This window comes from Acinonyx jubatus, chromosome E1 (assembly GCF_027475565.1).
Source record: "Acinonyx jubatus isolate Ajub_Pintada_27869175 chromosome E1, VMU_Ajub_asm_v1.0, whole genome shotgun sequence".
Classification (NCBI taxonomy): domain Eukaryota; kingdom Metazoa; phylum Chordata; class Mammalia; order Carnivora; family Felidae; genus Acinonyx; species Acinonyx jubatus.
This window is the reverse complement of record NC_069397.1, coordinates 54,105,661-54,123,558: the sequence shown is the minus strand read 5'-3', so window position 1 is coordinate 54,123,558 and position 17,898 is coordinate 54,105,661. Positions and strand designations below refer to the sequence as shown.

Here is a 17,898-nt window from a genome sequence, read left to right as displayed (position 1 = left end):
ACCTGGGGAAGTACATCTCATCCCAAGGTGGCCAGGGGCTTCTCTGCCTCTGGCTGGACAGAGAGGCAAAGTCCTGGGCGCTAAGGGGCGCAGAGCTTAGGGACAGGATGTACGTGAGCTCTACTCTCCACTGGTCAGGAACTGCTCCAGACCCTCTCTAGAGAATTCCCAGGAAAACAGCTAAGTGTGGATTCTGGAATCAGATGGGCCGCCTTCCTTCATTTCTCTCTTCCTCATTTGTCCCCTCCGAGAGACTCAGGGGCTTTCCTCCTTGGGGAACAATTCTCGGGCCTTGGTTTTGTGCTGAGGGCAGCACCAAGACTTACTCTTCCCTGCCCAGCTCTGGCACGGAGTAAATGCTCAATATTTGTGGAAGGCATTCTGCCCAGAGATTATTGCCACTCTTGGCTGGGGGCAGATGAGGTTGAATTTCCCTCTGCTGAATGTTCACTGGTATCTTTTTTCCTTAAAAGAAATCTGTTGCCAGGAAGTGGGCCTATTAGGGGTTGCACACTTCAAAGCCTGGTGGCTACTAGCACCAAAAGCATCCACCTTCCCACCAGTCCCAACTCTCTCCTTTTCCACTCAGTTAAGATGGAGGAGACAGGACCTGGTAAAATGTGTCCAAGCATTTCCCCTTCGGTCCACAGGCTGTAGATGGTGGCCAAGTGCAGGACTGGGTGAGGAGCAGGAAGGCAATGGGGGTCTTCAGGATCAGATTTTTCAAACAAGAAGAGACTCTGATTCATCCAGTTCATCCAGGCCAACCTCCTCCTTTTTTTTTTTTTTTAATTTATTTTTAAAAATTTTTTTTAACGTTTATTTATTTTTTTTGAGACAGAGAGAAACAGAGCGTGAACGGGGAGGGTCAGAGAGAGGGAGGCACAGAATCTGAAACAGGCTCCAGGCTGAGCTGTCAGCACAGAGCCTGATGCGGGGCTCGAACTCATGGACTGAAAAATCATGACCTGAGCCGAAGTCGGCCGCTTAACCGACTGAGCCACCCAGGCGCCCCCTCCTGTTTTTAAGGCCCAGTGATGGTGCCCAAAATTACACAGCAAATTATGACAGCCCAGAACCCTTTGCTTCACCTCTGCACTACTTTCCTTGACCATAAGGGGGCACTCATGGCAGGGTCCTGGAAAAAACTGAACATCCCCAAGGATGCTTACTCACGCCAGCTGGGCAGGAAAAGAAGGAAGGCTGAAATCAGGTCACGAAAATAAAATTTATTTTCCCGATAAGGCTTTCTTGTTGGAGCCTGGTTGAGCCTGAATCAACAAACAAGGACTTGGGTCAGAGCGGACCCCTGCTGAGCAGGGAGAACTGAAGGGGGAGGGGCAGGACTTACGCCTGTTTTCCGGTTTCATTAGTTCACCAGGTTTATAACCTGCGGCAGGAACGTTTTTGTGTGTAATTCAAAGAAACTCTTTTTCCATTGCCTCAGTTGGTACCCTGCTGGGACAAGTTTGGGCTGATGACAGCTAGCCCCCAAGTGATGACCACGGTACCAGCAAAAAGAGTATGCATGTGGAGAGCACTGACCTCCATGTCACAGGCACAGGCCAACAGGGAGCAGGGTGGACACCTGTGACACAGTAAAGAGAGCAGGACAGGAGGGAGGAGTAAAAGGGCTTCTGTTGCAAAAGCAGCCCTGTCTTCACAGAGGTCCTTGGGCTCTGCCTAGCAATCCTTCCCCACCCTGCTCAGTCAAATGTCAGGTTTCCATCTACCCCAGCACTAATGTTCATGGCAAAGATTGGGGGGCAGGGGGAGGGGAGGGCAAGGGAGGGAGGGAGACCCTAGAGCAGGCCCTGCTCAGTGTGCAGGGACTCCTCACACTGATTCTAGTACTCAAGCCAAGGAAGGGCTCCCCTCTGGTTCTTTGCTCGGATGCCAGGATGGCTCTTCTACCCAACATTTCATCTGTCCATAGCCTGCGTCCAGGCCAACCCCTCAGCCTGGCCCTCCACCATCACCGGCCATAACTCATTCTCACACGAGGTTCTTCTTCCCAAGGTTCCAGTAAGCATGAGGCCCAGCAACCTGTGCTGTGGGCAGCCCTAAGGCCAAGGCTGGGGCACTTGAGAAGAAATGGGGCAGGAGGGCCTCAGAGGTGGGGTGGGCTCTTTGGAACTGTCTGGAGGCCAGAGAAGGACAAAGAGATCACATCAGAGACATTGAGCTAGACTGGAGGGTCTAGTGTGCTGAGTTGCAACAGCAATACTGGGCAGCCAGCTGAGCCGAGGAGGGTTTAGACTCACTCTGGTACCCAAGGGGAAAAGTCAGGAGGACCCGCTCCTGGATTCTGCTGGTTGGAAGGAACCCTGAGTCTTTGGAGGCCAGCCTCCAAGGTCCCAGCTCCTGGCTGAGTTCCAATGTACAGAGCCTGGATGGCTTTTGGTTCAGGCTTCCTGGTGAGCCCTTCACCCCAGCCTCTGGCAGCTGGACATCACATCCCTAGGCTGAGGCAGTGGTCACTCACTGACCTCAGGGCTCAGCCACTGGTCACACACAAGACCCTGGGGCTCAGCCGCTGGTCACACACACGATCCCAGGGCTCAGACGCTGGTCACATATGTGATCTCGGTGTACAGCTGCTTCTCGGAACTACGTGGGTCCTCCACTGTGAGCCCTCGCTCTGAGGCAACTTCTGTGATGGCTCCTTCGGCCTCGGCCGGCCTGCCTTGCCTCTCCTTCTTCTGCAGGACACAGAAGCTGCCACCCATGAAGAGGGCAGCTGATATGAGGAAGAAGCTTGACATGTAGAAAACGTAGCTAAAGTTGTTGGTGGTGTCGAGGAGGAGCCCTGGGGGACAGAGAGCAAATTAGGCCACCGTCCCAGGGATACCAGGCCTCCTTCCCACTAACTTGTGTGCTCTCAGAGAGCAGGGACTTATTTTTGGCTCTGCCATATCCCCAGTATCAGCTATTGTGGCTGGCATCTAGAAGGCACTCAGTAGAGATCTGTTGAATGAAACGAGAGGAAACAGGAAACCTGCTCTCCCAGGGGCAGGAAGAACCTCTGGGCCAGAAAAGCACCTAAGGGCCTGTCTCCCTTACCCTTGGTAGCAGGAAGCTAGCAGTCTGGGATGTCTGCCCAGCCACGCCCGGGCCCTCCTGTACTTCCTCCTGGGTAAGCTGTCTCCACTTGTTGGCTTGTAGAACTCCCTTGGAAACTGGGACTTCAGTGCCACACTTGGGAAGAGTCCCCATCATCACTGCACTACAGTACTAACCCCTGCCATGTACTGACTGTCCCCCAGCAGCAAGGGCTTCACACACCTTCGCTGTCACTTTGAATGTCACACTCTCAGCTGCCTGGCAAGTCTGCTCATGAGGGTCTCTGCTCCCACATCGGTTTGTTTCCCTCCCAGCACAAATCACCGTGCTGAGCAAATCGTGTCTCTCTGCTTTAATTCCGGACTCTCCCACCAGAAAGTCAGCCTTGAGAGGTGGGGACTAGGCCTCCGTGTTCAGCCGTGCCCACCAATGCCTGGCACAGGCTGATCGGTGGCGAGGGCAGGAGTTCTTGTCTGCATTTTGTAGATGACACTGTGGCTCAGAGAAGGAAAATGACATGCCTGGGTCCCACAGGCAGGAAGTGGGAGAGCCAGGATGTTAATAACAGGAAACATGTGCGCGCGTGGCACTTATTACGTGCCAGGCTTTCTCGTAAGCTCTTTGCTATGTAACAGTGATCCTCACAAGCCTACAAGATAGATTCTCTTATCGCCCCCACTTTACTGATAAGAAAACAGAGGCACAGAGAAGAAGGGGAAGGGCTCCAGTACAGCTGGTACGAAAATCCTTATTTTTAACTATTTACACCCTGGGTGCCAGCTGGGGAACAGTCTGCGGCCAGGCCCCTAAGGTGTTTGGGAAAAATCGGATTCCAGGTTCCTAGCCCTGGAGATGCTGGATGGCACCCGAATCTGTCCAGACTGTTCCTCTCCTCCCTGTCTCCATATCCCGCCACCCAGGTCCCGCCCTCCCTCCCTCCCGGGGCCTCACCAGCCAGTGGCGGGGAGGTAAGGATGGAGATGCTCTCCAGGATGGTGAAGAGGCCCAGGGCGCTGGAGAACCGATCCATGGGCACAATGTCCATGAGCACCTGGAAGAGGAGGGCACCAATGCCACTCATGGACACGCTGTACACCAAGCAGTAGACCACCAACACCCGGAAGTCCGCCGACGCTGCACACACCAGGTTGGTGAGGCCATTGAGCAGGGCTGCCAGGCTGAACAGGTACTTCCGGTGGCCAGCAAAGTCCCGCCGGCCTGCCAGCAGCCCAGCCACAGGCCGCAGGAAGATGTTGCTGAAGCCGATGATGGAGATGAGCAGGGCCGCCTTGTGCTCGTCCACCCCATGCCGCGTGGCGTACGGCACCAGGAAGACGTGAGGCAGCGGGAAGCCCAGGATCATCCACATAACACCCAGCGTGAACACTCGGTAGCCCGCATTGTGCCGCAGGATGTCGAAGGCCAGGTGGCGCTGGATGGCCGCACCGCACGCTGCCAGGCAGCCAGGTGAGGATGTCTTGGAAGGTGGAGGGGGGCCTTCTTTGGTCTCAGGGGCCGTGCTGGTGGCCACAGGCCTCAGGATGGCCCCGCAGACGCAGCAGTGGAGAAGGACCCCGCCGAAGATGAGGAAAGTGCCTCTCCAGCCCAGGTTCTCCAGGAGGTAGCGGGAGAGCAGTGGCCAGAGCGTGATGCCCAGGGAGACGCCCACTGAAGCCAGTGCGTTGGCCAGTGCCCGATGGCGGGAGAAGTAGAAGCCCAGCACCGTGATGCTCGACTGGAAGCTGAAGCACATGCCCAGGCCTGCAGGGGGAGAGAGACCAGCTCAAGGGCATTGGGGGGGCCTCCCACCAGCAATCAGAGCGGGGTCATGGGGTCGTGTCCCATGTCTGCCCTCCTTCCGCTCTAGCCCAGACCTACTTCCAGGTCCCCAGGGATGGAAGCAGCCTGCCTCACCACCTCCTTAGAAGCGTCCCACCCCTGCCCTCAGATCTGCCTTCCCAGGACTGCCGGGGTCACACCTGTTCCCCTTGGCACAGCACCAGAGTGATCTTTAAAGACCTAAATTGAGGGGCACCCGGTGGCTCAGTCGGTTGAGCGTCCGACTTCGGCTCAGGCCATGATCTCATAGTTCATGAGTTCAAGCCCTGCATCAGGCTCTGTGCTGATAGCTCCGAGCCTGGAGCCTGGTTCAGATACTGTGTCTCCCTCTCTACCCCTCGCCCACTCATGCTCCGTCTCTCTCTCAAAAAAGAGTAAATAAACATTAAAAAAAAAAAAACTAAACTAAATTGGGGTAAGTCCCTTCCCCGCTTAGCTTTCCAAAGACTTCCCATCACATGTAGGAAAAAAAAAAATGCCACAGAATTTACTATGCCCTGGAAGGCTCTGCACAGTCTGGCCCTGATCATCTCAGGCCATTGTCCCTGTCACTCACCATGATTGAGCGACATCAGCTTCTTTCTCTTCCTCTGGACACCAAGCTGCCCCTCACCGCTGGATATTTGTCGGTGCTGTTCCCACTGCCTAGAATATGCTTCCCTTAGACCTCCCTCTCCTGGCTCAGTTCAGATGCCACCCGCGACCCAATCCATGTCTGCCCTGCACAGCTGAACATGTTAGAGGGAAAGCTCACAACTACACCATGACCACGGCCCTCGGGCCACCTGCGATGCCACCGTCCATTTTTTCTCTCGCCCTCTTGGAAGATCACCAGTCCTTCTCCATGCATCCCCACCCGTTCCCCATCCTCACTCCCAACTGACCACCTGCCTCCCACCTGTGACACTGGACGGTCCAGACTGCCAGCTGAGACCAATCCTCCACTTACAGCTGCATCTTGTCTACTCAAAGTTGTATCCCTCCAGCAATTTCCCTCTCCTGCACCAACCATTTTCTCCTTTTTGCCAGATCATTCTCCTTTATCGTTATTTCTCCCATTAAAACCAAACCGAAACAGAAACCCTGCCATCGCTCCCTTCTCAGTACCTGCTCCTGGTGGCCCTGAGGGTCCCCAGCCCTCCCTTTGGAAGCTGGTGAGTATCATGAGCCTAGAGTAAATCATAGGCCATTCTATCCTGCAGTATAGGTGAGACAGGAGTCAGAGGCTTGGAGAGCCACAGGCAAGGGTAAGAGAGGAGAATTTGAGAAGGATTGAGGAGGAAGTGAGACATCAGAGGGAAAAGCAACTCACTTATGGCCTGCGAGCAGTTAGCACTGACCCTCCTCACTGTGACCATCATGATGAGTTTTGCCTTATGCCTTGAATCCTGATGTTTTCCCTCAAGTCCATAAGAAGATGCACCTGCTTCCTAAACTTACATGTTCACGATGTACCTTGATTGTAAACCTTTTGGTGTTACCTGTTTCTTGTGGGGCTCCTGTTATCAGCTTTTTTTTTTAATGTTTATTTTTGGTTTTTTAAAAAATTTTTTTAACGTTTATTTATTTTTGAGAAAGAGAGACAGAGCACAAGCGAAGGAGGGGCAAAGAGAGAGAGGGAGACACAGAATCCAAAGCAGGCTCTGAGCTGTCAGCACAGAGCCTGGCATGGGGCTTGAACCCACAAACTGTGAGATCATGACCTGAGCTGAAGTTGATGCTTAACCGACTGAGCCACCCAGGCACCCCTATTCTTGAAAGAGAGAGCGAGCAGGTAAGGGGCAGAGAGAGGGAGACAGAATATCCAAAGTGGGCTCCGTGCTGACAGCAGAGAGTCCAATGTGGGGCTCAAACTCACAAACAGAACTTGACCTGAGCTGAAGTCGGACACTTAACCACCTGAGCCAACCAGGTGCCCCAACCAACTTCTAATTGAATGTGGGTTTTGCTTTTGTTTTAAGTAGGCTCCATGCCCAACATGGGGCTTGAACTCACGACTCTGAGATCAAGAGTCACATGCTCTACCGACTGAGCCAGCCAGGCACACTTTTAACGTTATATTTTGACCCAGTCTGTAAGATTCTGTCAGCAGGGGAGTTTTACTCTATTGCATGGAACGATACTCTTTATATATTGTGAAGTTAATAAAGCAGTTTAAAAAAAGCAAAAAATGGGGGGTGGGGCGCCTGGGTGGCTCAGTTGGTTAAGCGTCGGACTCTTGCTTTTGGCTCAGGTCATGATCTCACTGTTCGTGAGATTGAACCCAGCATCTGGCACTGCACTGATGGCTTAAAGCCTGCTTGGGATTGTCTCTCCCTCTCTCTCTCTGCCCCTCCCCCACTTGCGCAAACATGTGCTCTCTATCCTTTCTCTCAAAATAAATAAACTTAAAAAAAAAAAAAAAACATAGGGCGCCTGGATGGCTCAAATCTGTTGAGCATCCAATTCTTTTTTTTTTTTTAATGTTTATTTTTGAGACACAGAGAGAGATAGAGTACAAGTGAGGGAGGGGCAGAGAGAGAGGGAGACACAGAATTGGAAGCAGGCTCCAGGCTCTGAGCTGTCAGCACACAGCCCGACGTGGGGCTTGAACTCATGGACTGCGAGATCATGACCTGAGCTGAAGTTTGATGCTTAACTAACTGAGCCACCCAGGAGCCCCTTTAAGCATCCAATTTTTTTTTATTTTTAAAATTTTTGTTAATGTTTATTTATTTTTGAGAGAGAGAGAGAGACACAGAGTGAGTGGGGGAGGGGCAGAGAGAGAGAGGCAGACACAGAATCCAAAGCAGGCTCCAGGCTCCAAGCTGTGAGCACGGAGCCCGACGCGGGACTCGAACCCACAAACTGTGAGATCATGACCTGAGCCGAAGTCAGATGCTTAACCGACTCAGCCACCCAGGCACCCTGAGCATCCAATTCTTGATTTCAGCTCAGATTAGGATTCCAGGGTCGTGGAATCGAGCCCTGCATCGGGCTCTGTGATGAGTGTGGAGCCTACTTAAGATTCTATCTCTTCCTCTGTGTGTGAGTGCGTCTCTCTCTCAAACAAACGCACAAACAACACAATCTAAAAAAGGCGGGGAGGAAAGTGCGCCCGGGTGGCTCAGTCCCTTGAGTGTCCAACTCTTGATTTCAGCTCAGGTCATGAGATCCAGCCTGTTCTGGGCTCTGCACTGAGCATGGACCCTGCTTGAGATTCAATCTCTCTCTCTCTCTCTCTCTCTCTCTCTCTCTCCCCCTCCCCTGTTCATGTGTGCACACGTTCTCTCTCACTCTCTAGGAAAAAAAAAAAAGGCAAAACAAAGCAAAGCAAAACAAAAAAAAACCCTCTCTTGACCCCAGCCTCTTCTGGATACTGGCCCATTTCTCCATTCCCCTTCACTGTAACTTCCTGGAAATACTGTTTATCTTGGCTGTCTCCAATTCCTGTCTTCCTATTCTCTTTTGAATCTATTCCAATCAGACTTTCACTCTCACCTCTGCTCCAGAATTGCTCTTATCAACGTCACCAACCTCCATATTGCCAAATCCAAAGATCAAGGCTGGTCCCCTCCATCCGATCCACAGCAGCCCTCACTCCCGCCATGACCCCGTGCACTTTCTTTGCTTGCTTTCGTGAGAAATCCTGCTCTCCTCTCTTCCTGCCTCTGTCACTTCTTCCCACCCAGAATGCTGGGCACTGCAGGGTCCTGGGACTCAGTGTTCAGGCCTCCTCAGCCACCCACCCTTGTTCCCTCAGGGAGAGCAGGATGATACTTCGCCTCAAGACCTGAATGCCAGCCATGTCTTCATCCCTAACTGCCTATTGCAGCTCAGATTGGATGTGTCCACACCTGAGCTTCCCAAGCGCCCGCAAACCTGCTCCTCCCCTAGTTTCCCCATTGTAGTTAAAGGCTACTTCATCCTTCTGGTGGTTTGGGGCAAAAACCTTGGTGTCACCCTTCTTGGGTCCTAGAAGCTTGGGTTGTCCTTGATTCTTTTCTGCACCTCACCTGCAGTCCTGAGCCTGACCACTTATCGTCTCCATCACATTGCCCTGGTTGAAGGTGTAGCCACTTCCTGTCTGTACCTGTTCTCCTGCTCCAACCTGGTGCGCCGCCCCCCCCCCGCCCCCCCCCCCCCCGTGCTCAATACAGGAGCCAGAGTGGTGCTCTACAAATGGCAGTTGGATGATGTTACTGAACCCCCCATCCAGCCGCCACCCCACCTTTTGACCCCCTTACTCATGTGCTTCTACCCTACTGGCCACCTCACTGCCTGCTGGGTGCTTCTGGGCCTTTGCCCTTGCTGTTGGAATGCTCTTTCCCCAAGGGCCTGGTTGCAGATTCCCTCACCTCCCCATTAGTTCTCTGCCCAAATGTCCCCTTCTCTGCAAGGCTTTCCCTCACTGCCCTGTTGAAAGTAGTAACCTCTCCCGCCCTTGCTTTACCTTCTGCATGGGGTGTTCTAGATATTTTACCTCTTTGCTTGTTGAATCTCTGCCCACCCCCATCCCGAGCCAGGACACGATCATATCAGCTGTCCTGTCTTCTCAGGTGCTTGTCATGATCAGCAACAATCCTTCTTTATTTATCTGTTCGTTGTCCTTCTCCCTCGTGTGACTAGAAGCAGCCCCAGAAGATAAGGCACACTGCCTGCACTTACGTCTGGCACTTTTTAGGAGGCACCCAGAAATTCTAGAAGTGGGAATACAGTCACCTGTGATGAATCCTGCCGTGAGGTAGAGCTGGCTAAGGGTGTGGCAGAAGGAGCTGGCCACCATGCCGAGGCTGGCCAGTGCGCCCCCCAGCATCACCGTCACTCTGCAGCCAAAGCGTCCCACCAGGATGCTGCATAGGGGTCCTGTGAGGAGGAGCAGGGAAGGGCAGGGGTGAGGAGGCAGCCAGCAGGCGGCAGCTGAGTGAGGAGATCTGCAGGGAGGCAGACAGGGGCGTCGGGAGGTGCTTCCAGCAGGAACTAGTGTGGCAGCTTAAAGGGCACAGCCCTGAGGCCTGTAAGCCTAGATTTTGATTGCCACCCTGCCACAGGCTGGCTCTGGGCTGGGGCAAACACAATCCCTCTCTGTGCCTCAGTTTCCTCCCCTACAGGAGGTCACACTGGATGACATCTGACCAGCTGCGAGGGGAGGTCCCACGAGTGTTCAGGCCCTTGCCTACCTCCCATTCTCAAGAGGACTGGCCACAGTCCTCCCACTGTGCTCCATCACGTCCAGGGTGGGCAGCCTGGGACCCTGGAGAAAACTGGGTGGGGTGCCCGCTCCCCCTACCCCCATCACATCCAGCCAACACAAAGTCTTGCACTCAGATGTTTGGCTTCTGGTGGAGAAGGGCCTGTTCTCTTCCACCCCACCCCCATCCCGAGCTGCTTTCTCACGACTCCAGAGCCAGGGCAGAAAGCAGCCAGTCCTGGCTGGCTGCTTCTCCTCACCTGGCAGGGCTTCATTCACCAGGTGCCCTGCCCTCAAGGACACATAATGGAGTTTCTCCAGAGTTACTCTCCCAGAGCACAGCCAAAGGGACAAGGGAAGTGTGTGTGTGCGCGTGCGCATGTGTGCCTCTGGGGTAGAGGGGGGTGTGAGCCAGTATGAGTAAGGGAGTGACAGAGGAAGTGAGTGGCCCATACTCAGAGATAATCAAGCAGAGGCCGCTATAGAGAGGCAAGCCTCTGCAGTGAACATGACTGCTGTCCCACACTTCTGCCATCTTCCCCACCCCAAATTCTGGCCTGACTTTGGAAAAGTTCTGAGTCATGGAGTTCGGGGTGGGGCTGAGACCTGTGCCAGCTGAGGGTGCCGGGAGGCAGGGGGTTTCCCTCTGCAGGGGCACTGCTCCCCAAACCCACTCTGCTACCCTGAGCATGCCCTGTACTCTGTGCTTGCTTGTTTTCTTCATCTCTAAGATGGGTGGGGCAGGGAGTGCCTGGGATCAAGGACACATTCAAGTTTAAAATGTCTACAATACTCTGAATGAGTATGGGCTCAAGGTGTATGTATGTGAGGCAGACAGGAATCCCAGGCCGACTGAGGGGCTGGTGTGCCTGCCAGGGGGCGGTGAGTCTAAAGCTGGTGGAGAAGTGGGGGTCCCCACTGGGTGCCGGTTTCCCAGTACCTGACGCAGACCCCTCTCCGGAAGCATGGAAGGAACTGCCCGAGGTTCCCACTTCTGCTCCAGCCTTGTAGGTGAAAAGGTCATGCGGTCTGGGCCAGTCCCAGCCTTTCCCAGGGCCCCGAGCCCATGCCCTGGGGTGGCAGGTGCAGGGATCACCTCAGTGAGGGCATCTATCCCAGTCTGACCTCCCGCCCAATTGGAAGGAAGGACCTGGAATAACAAGGAGGCTGCTGGTACCAGGTGGAGGGAGTGGCAGGAGGTTGGTAGGGAGATGGGGTCACCTGAGGCAAGCAAGCACACCCATGGGGAGAGTCCTGAGGACTGGGAGATCTGGCTGCAGTTGACCGGCCCCCACCCTGACACCGGGAGGAGGTCACTGCCTATGGAGTCTCCGTGATAGAGCTCTCAGGAGCCAGGGGCAGGCCCCTGAGCCCAAGTCTATTGTAGAGAGCCTCGCAGGCAGCCCTGGCCTTCCCCCTTCACAAGGTGAGGGGGTCACATTCCTGGAGGAGCCAAACAGGAAATGAGGTGGGGCACTGCCATCCCGGCCACCTCCCCAGCCCTTCTGCCTCAGGGTGAGAGATGGGGCTCTTGCCCTGCCCCCATCTTGCACCTGGTGCGTACCTCAGGCCCCCTTTCCCATACTGAAGACTCTAATGAGGGCCTCCAAATACTACTTTCCGGGGAGTCATGTGATCTCCCCTATGATCCCATGTAGGAGGTGGGTAGGGTGCTGGGCATTACCTCTATATTGCAGAGGAAGAAACAGGTTCAGAGAGATGACTCAAGTGTCTCTTCCTGAAGTCTGCTGACTGCCTGACATTCCTACAGTCTGCATTGATCCCCCAGCCACTGAGAGGATTGGCTTTGTATCCCAGGAGCCTCTAGCCCTCTCCCCCTCCCCAGCCCAACCTAGCCCAGACCTGCCCAGCCCAGACCTACGGGATTCCAGCCAGGGGGGCTGGCCCTGCTGAAATCAGGTGACATCTTAGGAATTCACCCCATGAGACAAAGCCTGTGGTCGCAGAGAGAGGGATCCAGGAGGCCAGGGAGACTGTGGCTTCCTCTCTCACCCCCTGCTCTTTCTCAACCCTCCCTTGGGCCCTCCCCAGGCTGCTCACCCCCAGCGTGGAGCATGGCTGTCAGGATGGAGGGGAACCAGGAGGTCTCACTGTTGCTGGCCTGGAACTCATGCTGCAGTTCAGTGAAGAAGATGCCAGTGCATGTGGGGAAGCCCAGGGTGAGGCCCTGGGTCACCAGGGAGGCCAGCAGCACTACCCAGGCCCAGCAGCCCTCTGCACGCTCCGGGACCTGGGGCATCCTTTGCCACAAATTCTGCTGTCACCGCCTCACTGTCACGGCTGCCACTGCCTGGGCCACCTGTGGAGGGGACAGAATGGAGCTGCCGACCCTCCCCGTGTTCACCTGCCACTTTCCCTGGGTGGCTGAAACCATTCCTTCCTCTTGCCCCAGCACTAGGTATCACCAAGTGTACCGCCCCCTAGGAGATGGCCAGAGGCAAACACGCTGGCCTTGGCATTTCCTTTCACCCACTTCCCAGAGCCAGCCTGGCAGGAGGGGCAGGTAGGTGAGCCAACAATGCAACAGGGCAGGTGGGTGGAACTCTTCCTAGACTTACATCGTTTGGTGGTCAGCGGGTGGTACTTCCTGGCCCAGTCTTGGGGTCCCCTCCCGCACACAGCAAGCACTCAGTAGTCGCTTGTAGAATGGAACAGACCTCTAGAGCCAGCCTAGTCCCAATGCCCCCGCAGGCACACACAGATGTATTTTCAAACATCCATAAGCAGGCCTCCTGCACACAAACACAGACTTTCACAACGCTGCCGGCTCTGCCGTCATTGCTGTTGAGACTGCCTAGGTGGGTGAGCCGGTGCTGAGTGTAGTCAAAGGAGCACACACAGAATAGTCCTCCAAGGGCACCAAACCAGCAGCTTTCGGGAAAAGGCTCAGGTCTCATCCAAAGGCCCTTGGCACTTACTCCTTTCACAGGGAGCCCATGACAGAGTCAAGTTCTACAGTGATGCTGGATAATGACCCACCACCTGCCAGGGCTTCTCTGAGCAACCCCTCCACCCACCCCGAAACATGCAGATACATACACAGCCACACATGGGCATATGCCAAGATACATGTTCACAGACACACACACACACACACACACACACACACACACACTGCATAGACAGAACCACACAGGTACACAGACGTATGTGCAGACACACTTACACCGATACACGCTCACGCAGAAAAATCTAGAGACACAGACACACACACAGAGTCACACATGCAGACATGCACAGACATATACAGACAGACACATGCAGACATCAAATGTACAAATACACACCTACACGGACACATGCAGACAAACCCAGAGATAAGCAAATGCTACACAAATATACAGGCACACCACATGCACATGGGGTCACACACCATGCAGATGAAACCGTACCACCCCCATATCTGGCTCAGTCTTATCTCAGTTTCTCACCTCCCCCCCACTCCACACCGCCCATCCGGGCCACCCTCCCATCACAGAAGCTGCCGTAACCAGACCTCAAAGCCCCAAGGCCCCCTCCTCAAATGCAGAGTGCTTTTCCAGTCCCCTCTCTCTGGGCTCTCCTCCTGCTTCCTGGTTCCCCGTGGCCTTCAGACCTCACCCGCACTCAGAGCTCTGGGCTCTGGCAGCCTTCACCCCAGTGAAGCCAATGGATCCCCTGAGCTCCGGTTCCCACAGTTTTCTTCCTTTTAGCCCCAGGTCCTGGGAAGATCCATGGAAACTCAGGAAACTATCAGAAATATGCAACCCCATCTTCCCAACATGCCGAGCGCTCCACACCTTCTGCCCCAGGCTCAGGTGCTTTAAAATAGCACCTATGGGAACCGCCCTAAACTGCCTCCTTCACACGCTCCAATCTCTCTCTTCTCTGGACACAAAGTCTGCTCCCTCCCCAGAGGACCCCCAGGAGCCCTGCCAAAGTGAGTGGTCCATTCAGCCCAACCTCAGGGTGAGTGAGAGTGTGCGTGCGTATGCTGTAAGCGCTGGCGTCCTGCCATCCTGGCTCCTGCATGTGATACTGGCCCTAGAGATCCCTCAGCCCCAATCCTCCTGGCCCAGTTCCGGGCTCGGGCAAACCTCAGACTCAGACACAGTCCCTTCTAGGATTTCTGTATCCACAGCAAATGGAAAGGCCACCAGCGCCACCTGATCCTGTCTGTGCTGGCCCAAATGTCCCCTCCACACCCTCGCCACAGTTTGTACCCCCCCCCCCCCCAGCCTTCCCGGACCGGCTGCTCTCCCCTCTTCCTCCCAGGACGCCCAGGCTTCCTCCACAACCTTCACCTCCTCCTGCCCTTTCCGTCCCCACTGCTCTACTCCTGTCCCATCCGAGCCCTGGGACCCTGCCGGTTCCCTTCAGAGTAGCACACTGTCACTGACCCCAAGGTGGCAGGGAGGAGGTGGGTGACAGGGGAGACATGTGGGGGAGGGGGTGCTGGAGGCTGGACCTCAGCCCAGCCCCTCCCCATTTCCCAGTTCTGGTCCTTTCTTGTTCCTGCTTGTCCTGCCCCTCTACAGAGAGGTTTCTATAGTACCCTTCTCAGCAGCCACTTCTCTGGGCAGCCCTTTGGGGACTTTGTCCAGGATTCTGACCTTTACTCTGAATCTTTCAATGGGGCTGACTCTTCCCCGTTTCTCCTTCCTCCAGGCCTCCAGGGACAGTCAGAGCCTAGGAAACCCCAAACACCTTTGCTCTTTCTTTGCTGGCTGGGAGCCCTGCCTCCCAGGTCTGAGGACCCCTGGCCTCCCTCTGGGAGTTCCCTTGTAAACTCTGCCTGCCACAAGAGGGCGTCCTCTTCCATACCCCCAGTGACTCCTAGGTCACAGCTTTTTGGTCCCTTTGGTCCTCCAGCCCCTTCGTCCAGTAAACTGGGCCCTCCTCAAGAACTAAGCTGTGGACATTCCAAAATCCTAGCCAGAGAGAATCCTGTTGGTCCTTCAAGATTCAGTCCTGACAGCACTCCTGGGAAGCTCCCCTGGCCCCCACCCAAGGCTGGGCTAGGCCTTCTTCCTCTATTTCTCTCTTTTTTTTTTTTTTTTTAATGTTTTATTTATTTTTGAGGTGGGGAGGGGCACAGAGGGAGGGAGACACAGAATCCGAAGCAGGCTCCGGGCTCTTGAGCTGTCAGCAGAGCCCAATGCGGGGCTAGAACCCATGAGCAGTGAGACCATGACCTGAGCCAAAGTTGATGCTTAACTGACTGAGCCACCCAGGTGCCCCTGTTTCCCTTTTTTGAAAAAGTGTTTTATTTTGGGGGCACCTGGGTGGCTCAGTCGGTTATGCATCTGACTCTTGGTTTCAGTTCAGGTCACAATCTCCCGGTTAGTGAGTTCGAGCCCTGCATTGGGCCCTGTGCTGATAGCTCAGAGTCTGGAGCCGGTTTCAGATTCTGTGTCTCCCTCTTTCTCTGCCCCTCCCCCACTCACGCTCTGTCTCTCTCTCAAAAATAAACAAAAAAATTTAAATATAAAAAAATGTTTTATTTTATTCATTTTTTAGAGAGAGCAAGTGAGAGAGGGGGGAGTCAGAGACAGGGAGAGAGAGAATCCAAAGAAGTCTCTGCACTATCAGCACAGAGCCTGATTCAGAGCTCAAACTCACAAACTGTGAGATCAAGACCTGAGCTAAAGTCAGAGGCTTAGCCTACTGAGCCACCCAGGTACCCCTGTTTCTCTCCTAAATAGTACTTTTCACACCACATTGGAGTGGATTCTTCCCTTGTTTATCATTGTCGACCCTCCTCCCCCCACCCCCACGCTATGAGCAGGGACCTCTTCACACACCCCACCCAGCCTTGGGTGAGCACAAAAGATAATATCAATGTGAGTGACCCACCTGTGTTCCCTGGGAGGCAGGCAAGGCCAGGACCAGGGGTGACCTGGCTTCCTGGCTGACAGGTCCATTCCAGGAGAGTCAAGCAGAGCAGAGCAGAGATGGGGCTGGGTGTTTTGGCTCCAATTCTGTCCCAGCAGGGAAGTGGTCTTTCCTTTGTACTGGGCACCATGAATCATGATCACTGCCTGGCATGTGGTTGAGGCAAAGAAAGAAATGCGGCTAGAGACACTTCACTCTCACTTCCTGGGACTGGAAGTGAGCAGCTTTTCACAGGAGCTGCCCACCTCAGCCCTCAGGAACCCCTCAGTAGCCCTCAGCTACTCAGAGTGAGACTCAGCCCAGAGTGAGACTACCTTCACGCCCAAGTGGCAGGGAGCTGGGTTTATGGGCAGGGCACAAATTCAAATAGCATTTCTTGTCCTTCACACATTGCACACACACCTTGGTTTGTTTTTAGGGCCTCCCATCTGATGCCAGAGCCCTCCCTAGGCCCTCAGAATCCCCTCTCTGCCCCGCTAAGCTTGCAGGCATGGTCACAGGAGTGAGCCAAAGCTCTCTTGCAGGGTCTTGGTGTGCTGAGTGGAGGGGATGGCTCCTTTCCCACGGTGAGGGGAAAAGGAAGAACCACCAGCCCCAGAGCAGTCCCTGAAGATCCCTCCCTTCCCAGACCCCATATGAGGCAGGGCCCAGGACACAGGGTGGCAGTGGTAGGGCTTCCTCTGGACAGAAGAGCTGCCAGAACCAGCTTGAGGTTGGGACTGACAAGTCTTCAAACCTCTGCACTTGGCAGGGGCTATGGAAGGAACAGGGCGTTCCAGATCTCCTCGAACTGGGGCAGGTCACCCTCCTCCTCTCTCTGCCTCCAAAGGTTCCCCCACATTCAGGGGCCGGCTGACCTCAGCCTGGGTGGGGGATGGGATAGGTAGGCCACAGGGACTTCATGAGCTCTTCCCAGCCTGGCCCCGTCCCTGCCGTCCTGGCTCTCCTTTCCATTCTGCTTTCCCACCCTCCCCAGGACGGATCTCCTCTGGGTGGGGCGTCTGGGACGCCCAGGCGGCGCCCGCGTGATTTCAGGCCAGGCCTTGCGCGGTGCCGGTGCCGGTGCCGGTGCCGGTGCCTCCCCCAGCCCCCTAGGCCCTGGAGGATGGGAACGGCTTGGGAGAGACCCCTCAGGCATGGGAGTCCCCAGCCATCCCAGGCTGGGGCAGCTCAGGAATGGGACAAGACTTTCCTGGATCCTCAACCCAGAGCCCGTCACAAGCGGGAAGGGGCCCAGGACGCCCACGGCGAGGCGGGTCTGCGACGGCGCTGGCGAGGACCTCGGCGGGAGGGCACCTTTGGGACAGTGCGGGGGAAGGGGGTCCCGGGGGGCCCGCTCACCGGCTCGCGCGGCCCGGCAGAAAAGCGGCTCCACTCCCGCCGCGCCCGGCTTCCTGCAGCCCGGCCAGCGGGCGATGGAGGAGGCAGGACGCCGACAGGCGGAGAACCGCGCCCTCGAGGGGCGGGCACAGGGCGCCGGTGGGCGGGCCCACCTCCGAGTCCGCGTCCGGTGGGGAAGGAGGCGGGGCCTCGTGGTGGGGGGGCGTGGCTGGGCGTGACTGGGTCCTGCACCTCCAACCTCAGCCTGGCCCAGTGCTCCGAGTGGCCTGGACCGTCCAGTAGCTGGGCGGGGCTTGAGATGCCAGCTCCGCGAGACGATTAGCATATCATTAGCTTGTGATTTGCATAGGTCGCAGACTCTTTTCCACTTGTGGATTTTCCTGCTCCCTCTACGCGCTAGAGCCTCCAGGAATGGGAGGGAGGGAGAAAGCGTGCCATTAAGGGGCTCCACCTCCCAGCGGGAGTCGGGTGGGAGGCCAGGGTGGAGCGTTCTTTGGCGGCTTTAGCTCCCCAGTGGTCCTTGCGTTGAAAGCCTGGAGCTTGAGGGCCGCACCAGGAGAACGCAGGCAGACACCCGCGGTCGAGCGTAG

General features: G+C 55.4%; 1 protein-coding gene and 1 non-coding gene across 8 annotated transcripts; both read right to left on the bottom strand.

Moving 5' to 3' along the window:
- Positions 1-1,209: 1,209 nt before the first annotated feature.
- SLC16A5 (solute carrier family 16 member 5) lies at positions 1,210-17,450 on the bottom strand. Of its 7 annotated transcripts, XM_027052213.2 has the most exons (6): positions 15,929-16,060; positions 12,652-12,825; positions 12,134-12,392; positions 9,604-9,747; positions 4,015-4,824; positions 1,210-2,809 (listed from the first exon to the last, which is right to left on the bottom strand). In XM_027052213.2, exons 3-6 carry the CDS (start codon positions 12,330-12,332, stop codon positions 2,562-2,564), a joined length of 1,401 nt encoding a protein of 466 aa, XP_026908014.1. In that variant the 5' UTR covers positions 12,333-12,392; positions 12,652-12,825; positions 15,929-16,060; the 3' UTR covers positions 1,210-2,561. The 7 variants fall into 7 exon arrangements, with proteins under 7 accessions (XP_026908014.1, XP_026908017.1, XP_053067960.1 ...); XM_027052216.2 differs by lacking the exons at positions 12,134-12,392; positions 12,652-12,825 and adding an exon at positions 17,309-17,450 and having other exon boundaries at positions 15,929-16,113; XM_053211985.1 differs by lacking the exons at positions 12,134-12,392; positions 12,652-12,825 and adding an exon at positions 17,309-17,423 and having other exon boundaries at positions 15,929-16,109.
- TRNAK-CUU (transfer RNA lysine (anticodon CUU)) lies at positions 6,873-6,945 on the bottom strand. The gene has a single exon. It is a non-coding gene; the product is annotated as a tRNA-Lys (tRNA).
- Positions 17,451-17,898: the final 448 nt, after the last annotated feature.

Excerpts from the sequence above, each read along its gene's own strand:
- SLC16A5 (XM_027052211.2), bottom strand. The coding sequence starts at position 12,332 with ATGCCCCAGGTCCCGGAGCGTGCAGAGGGCTGCTGGGCCTGGGTAGTG. Across the intron at positions 9,748-12,133 it reads AGCCATGCTCCACGCTGGGG|GACCCCTATGCAGCATCCTG; the intron begins GTGAGCAGCCTG and ends TCCTCCTCACAG. Across the intron at positions 2,810-4,014 it reads TACCTCCCCGCCACTGGCTG|GGCTCCTCCTCGACACCACC; the intron begins GTGAGGCCCCGG and ends TCTGTCCCCCAG.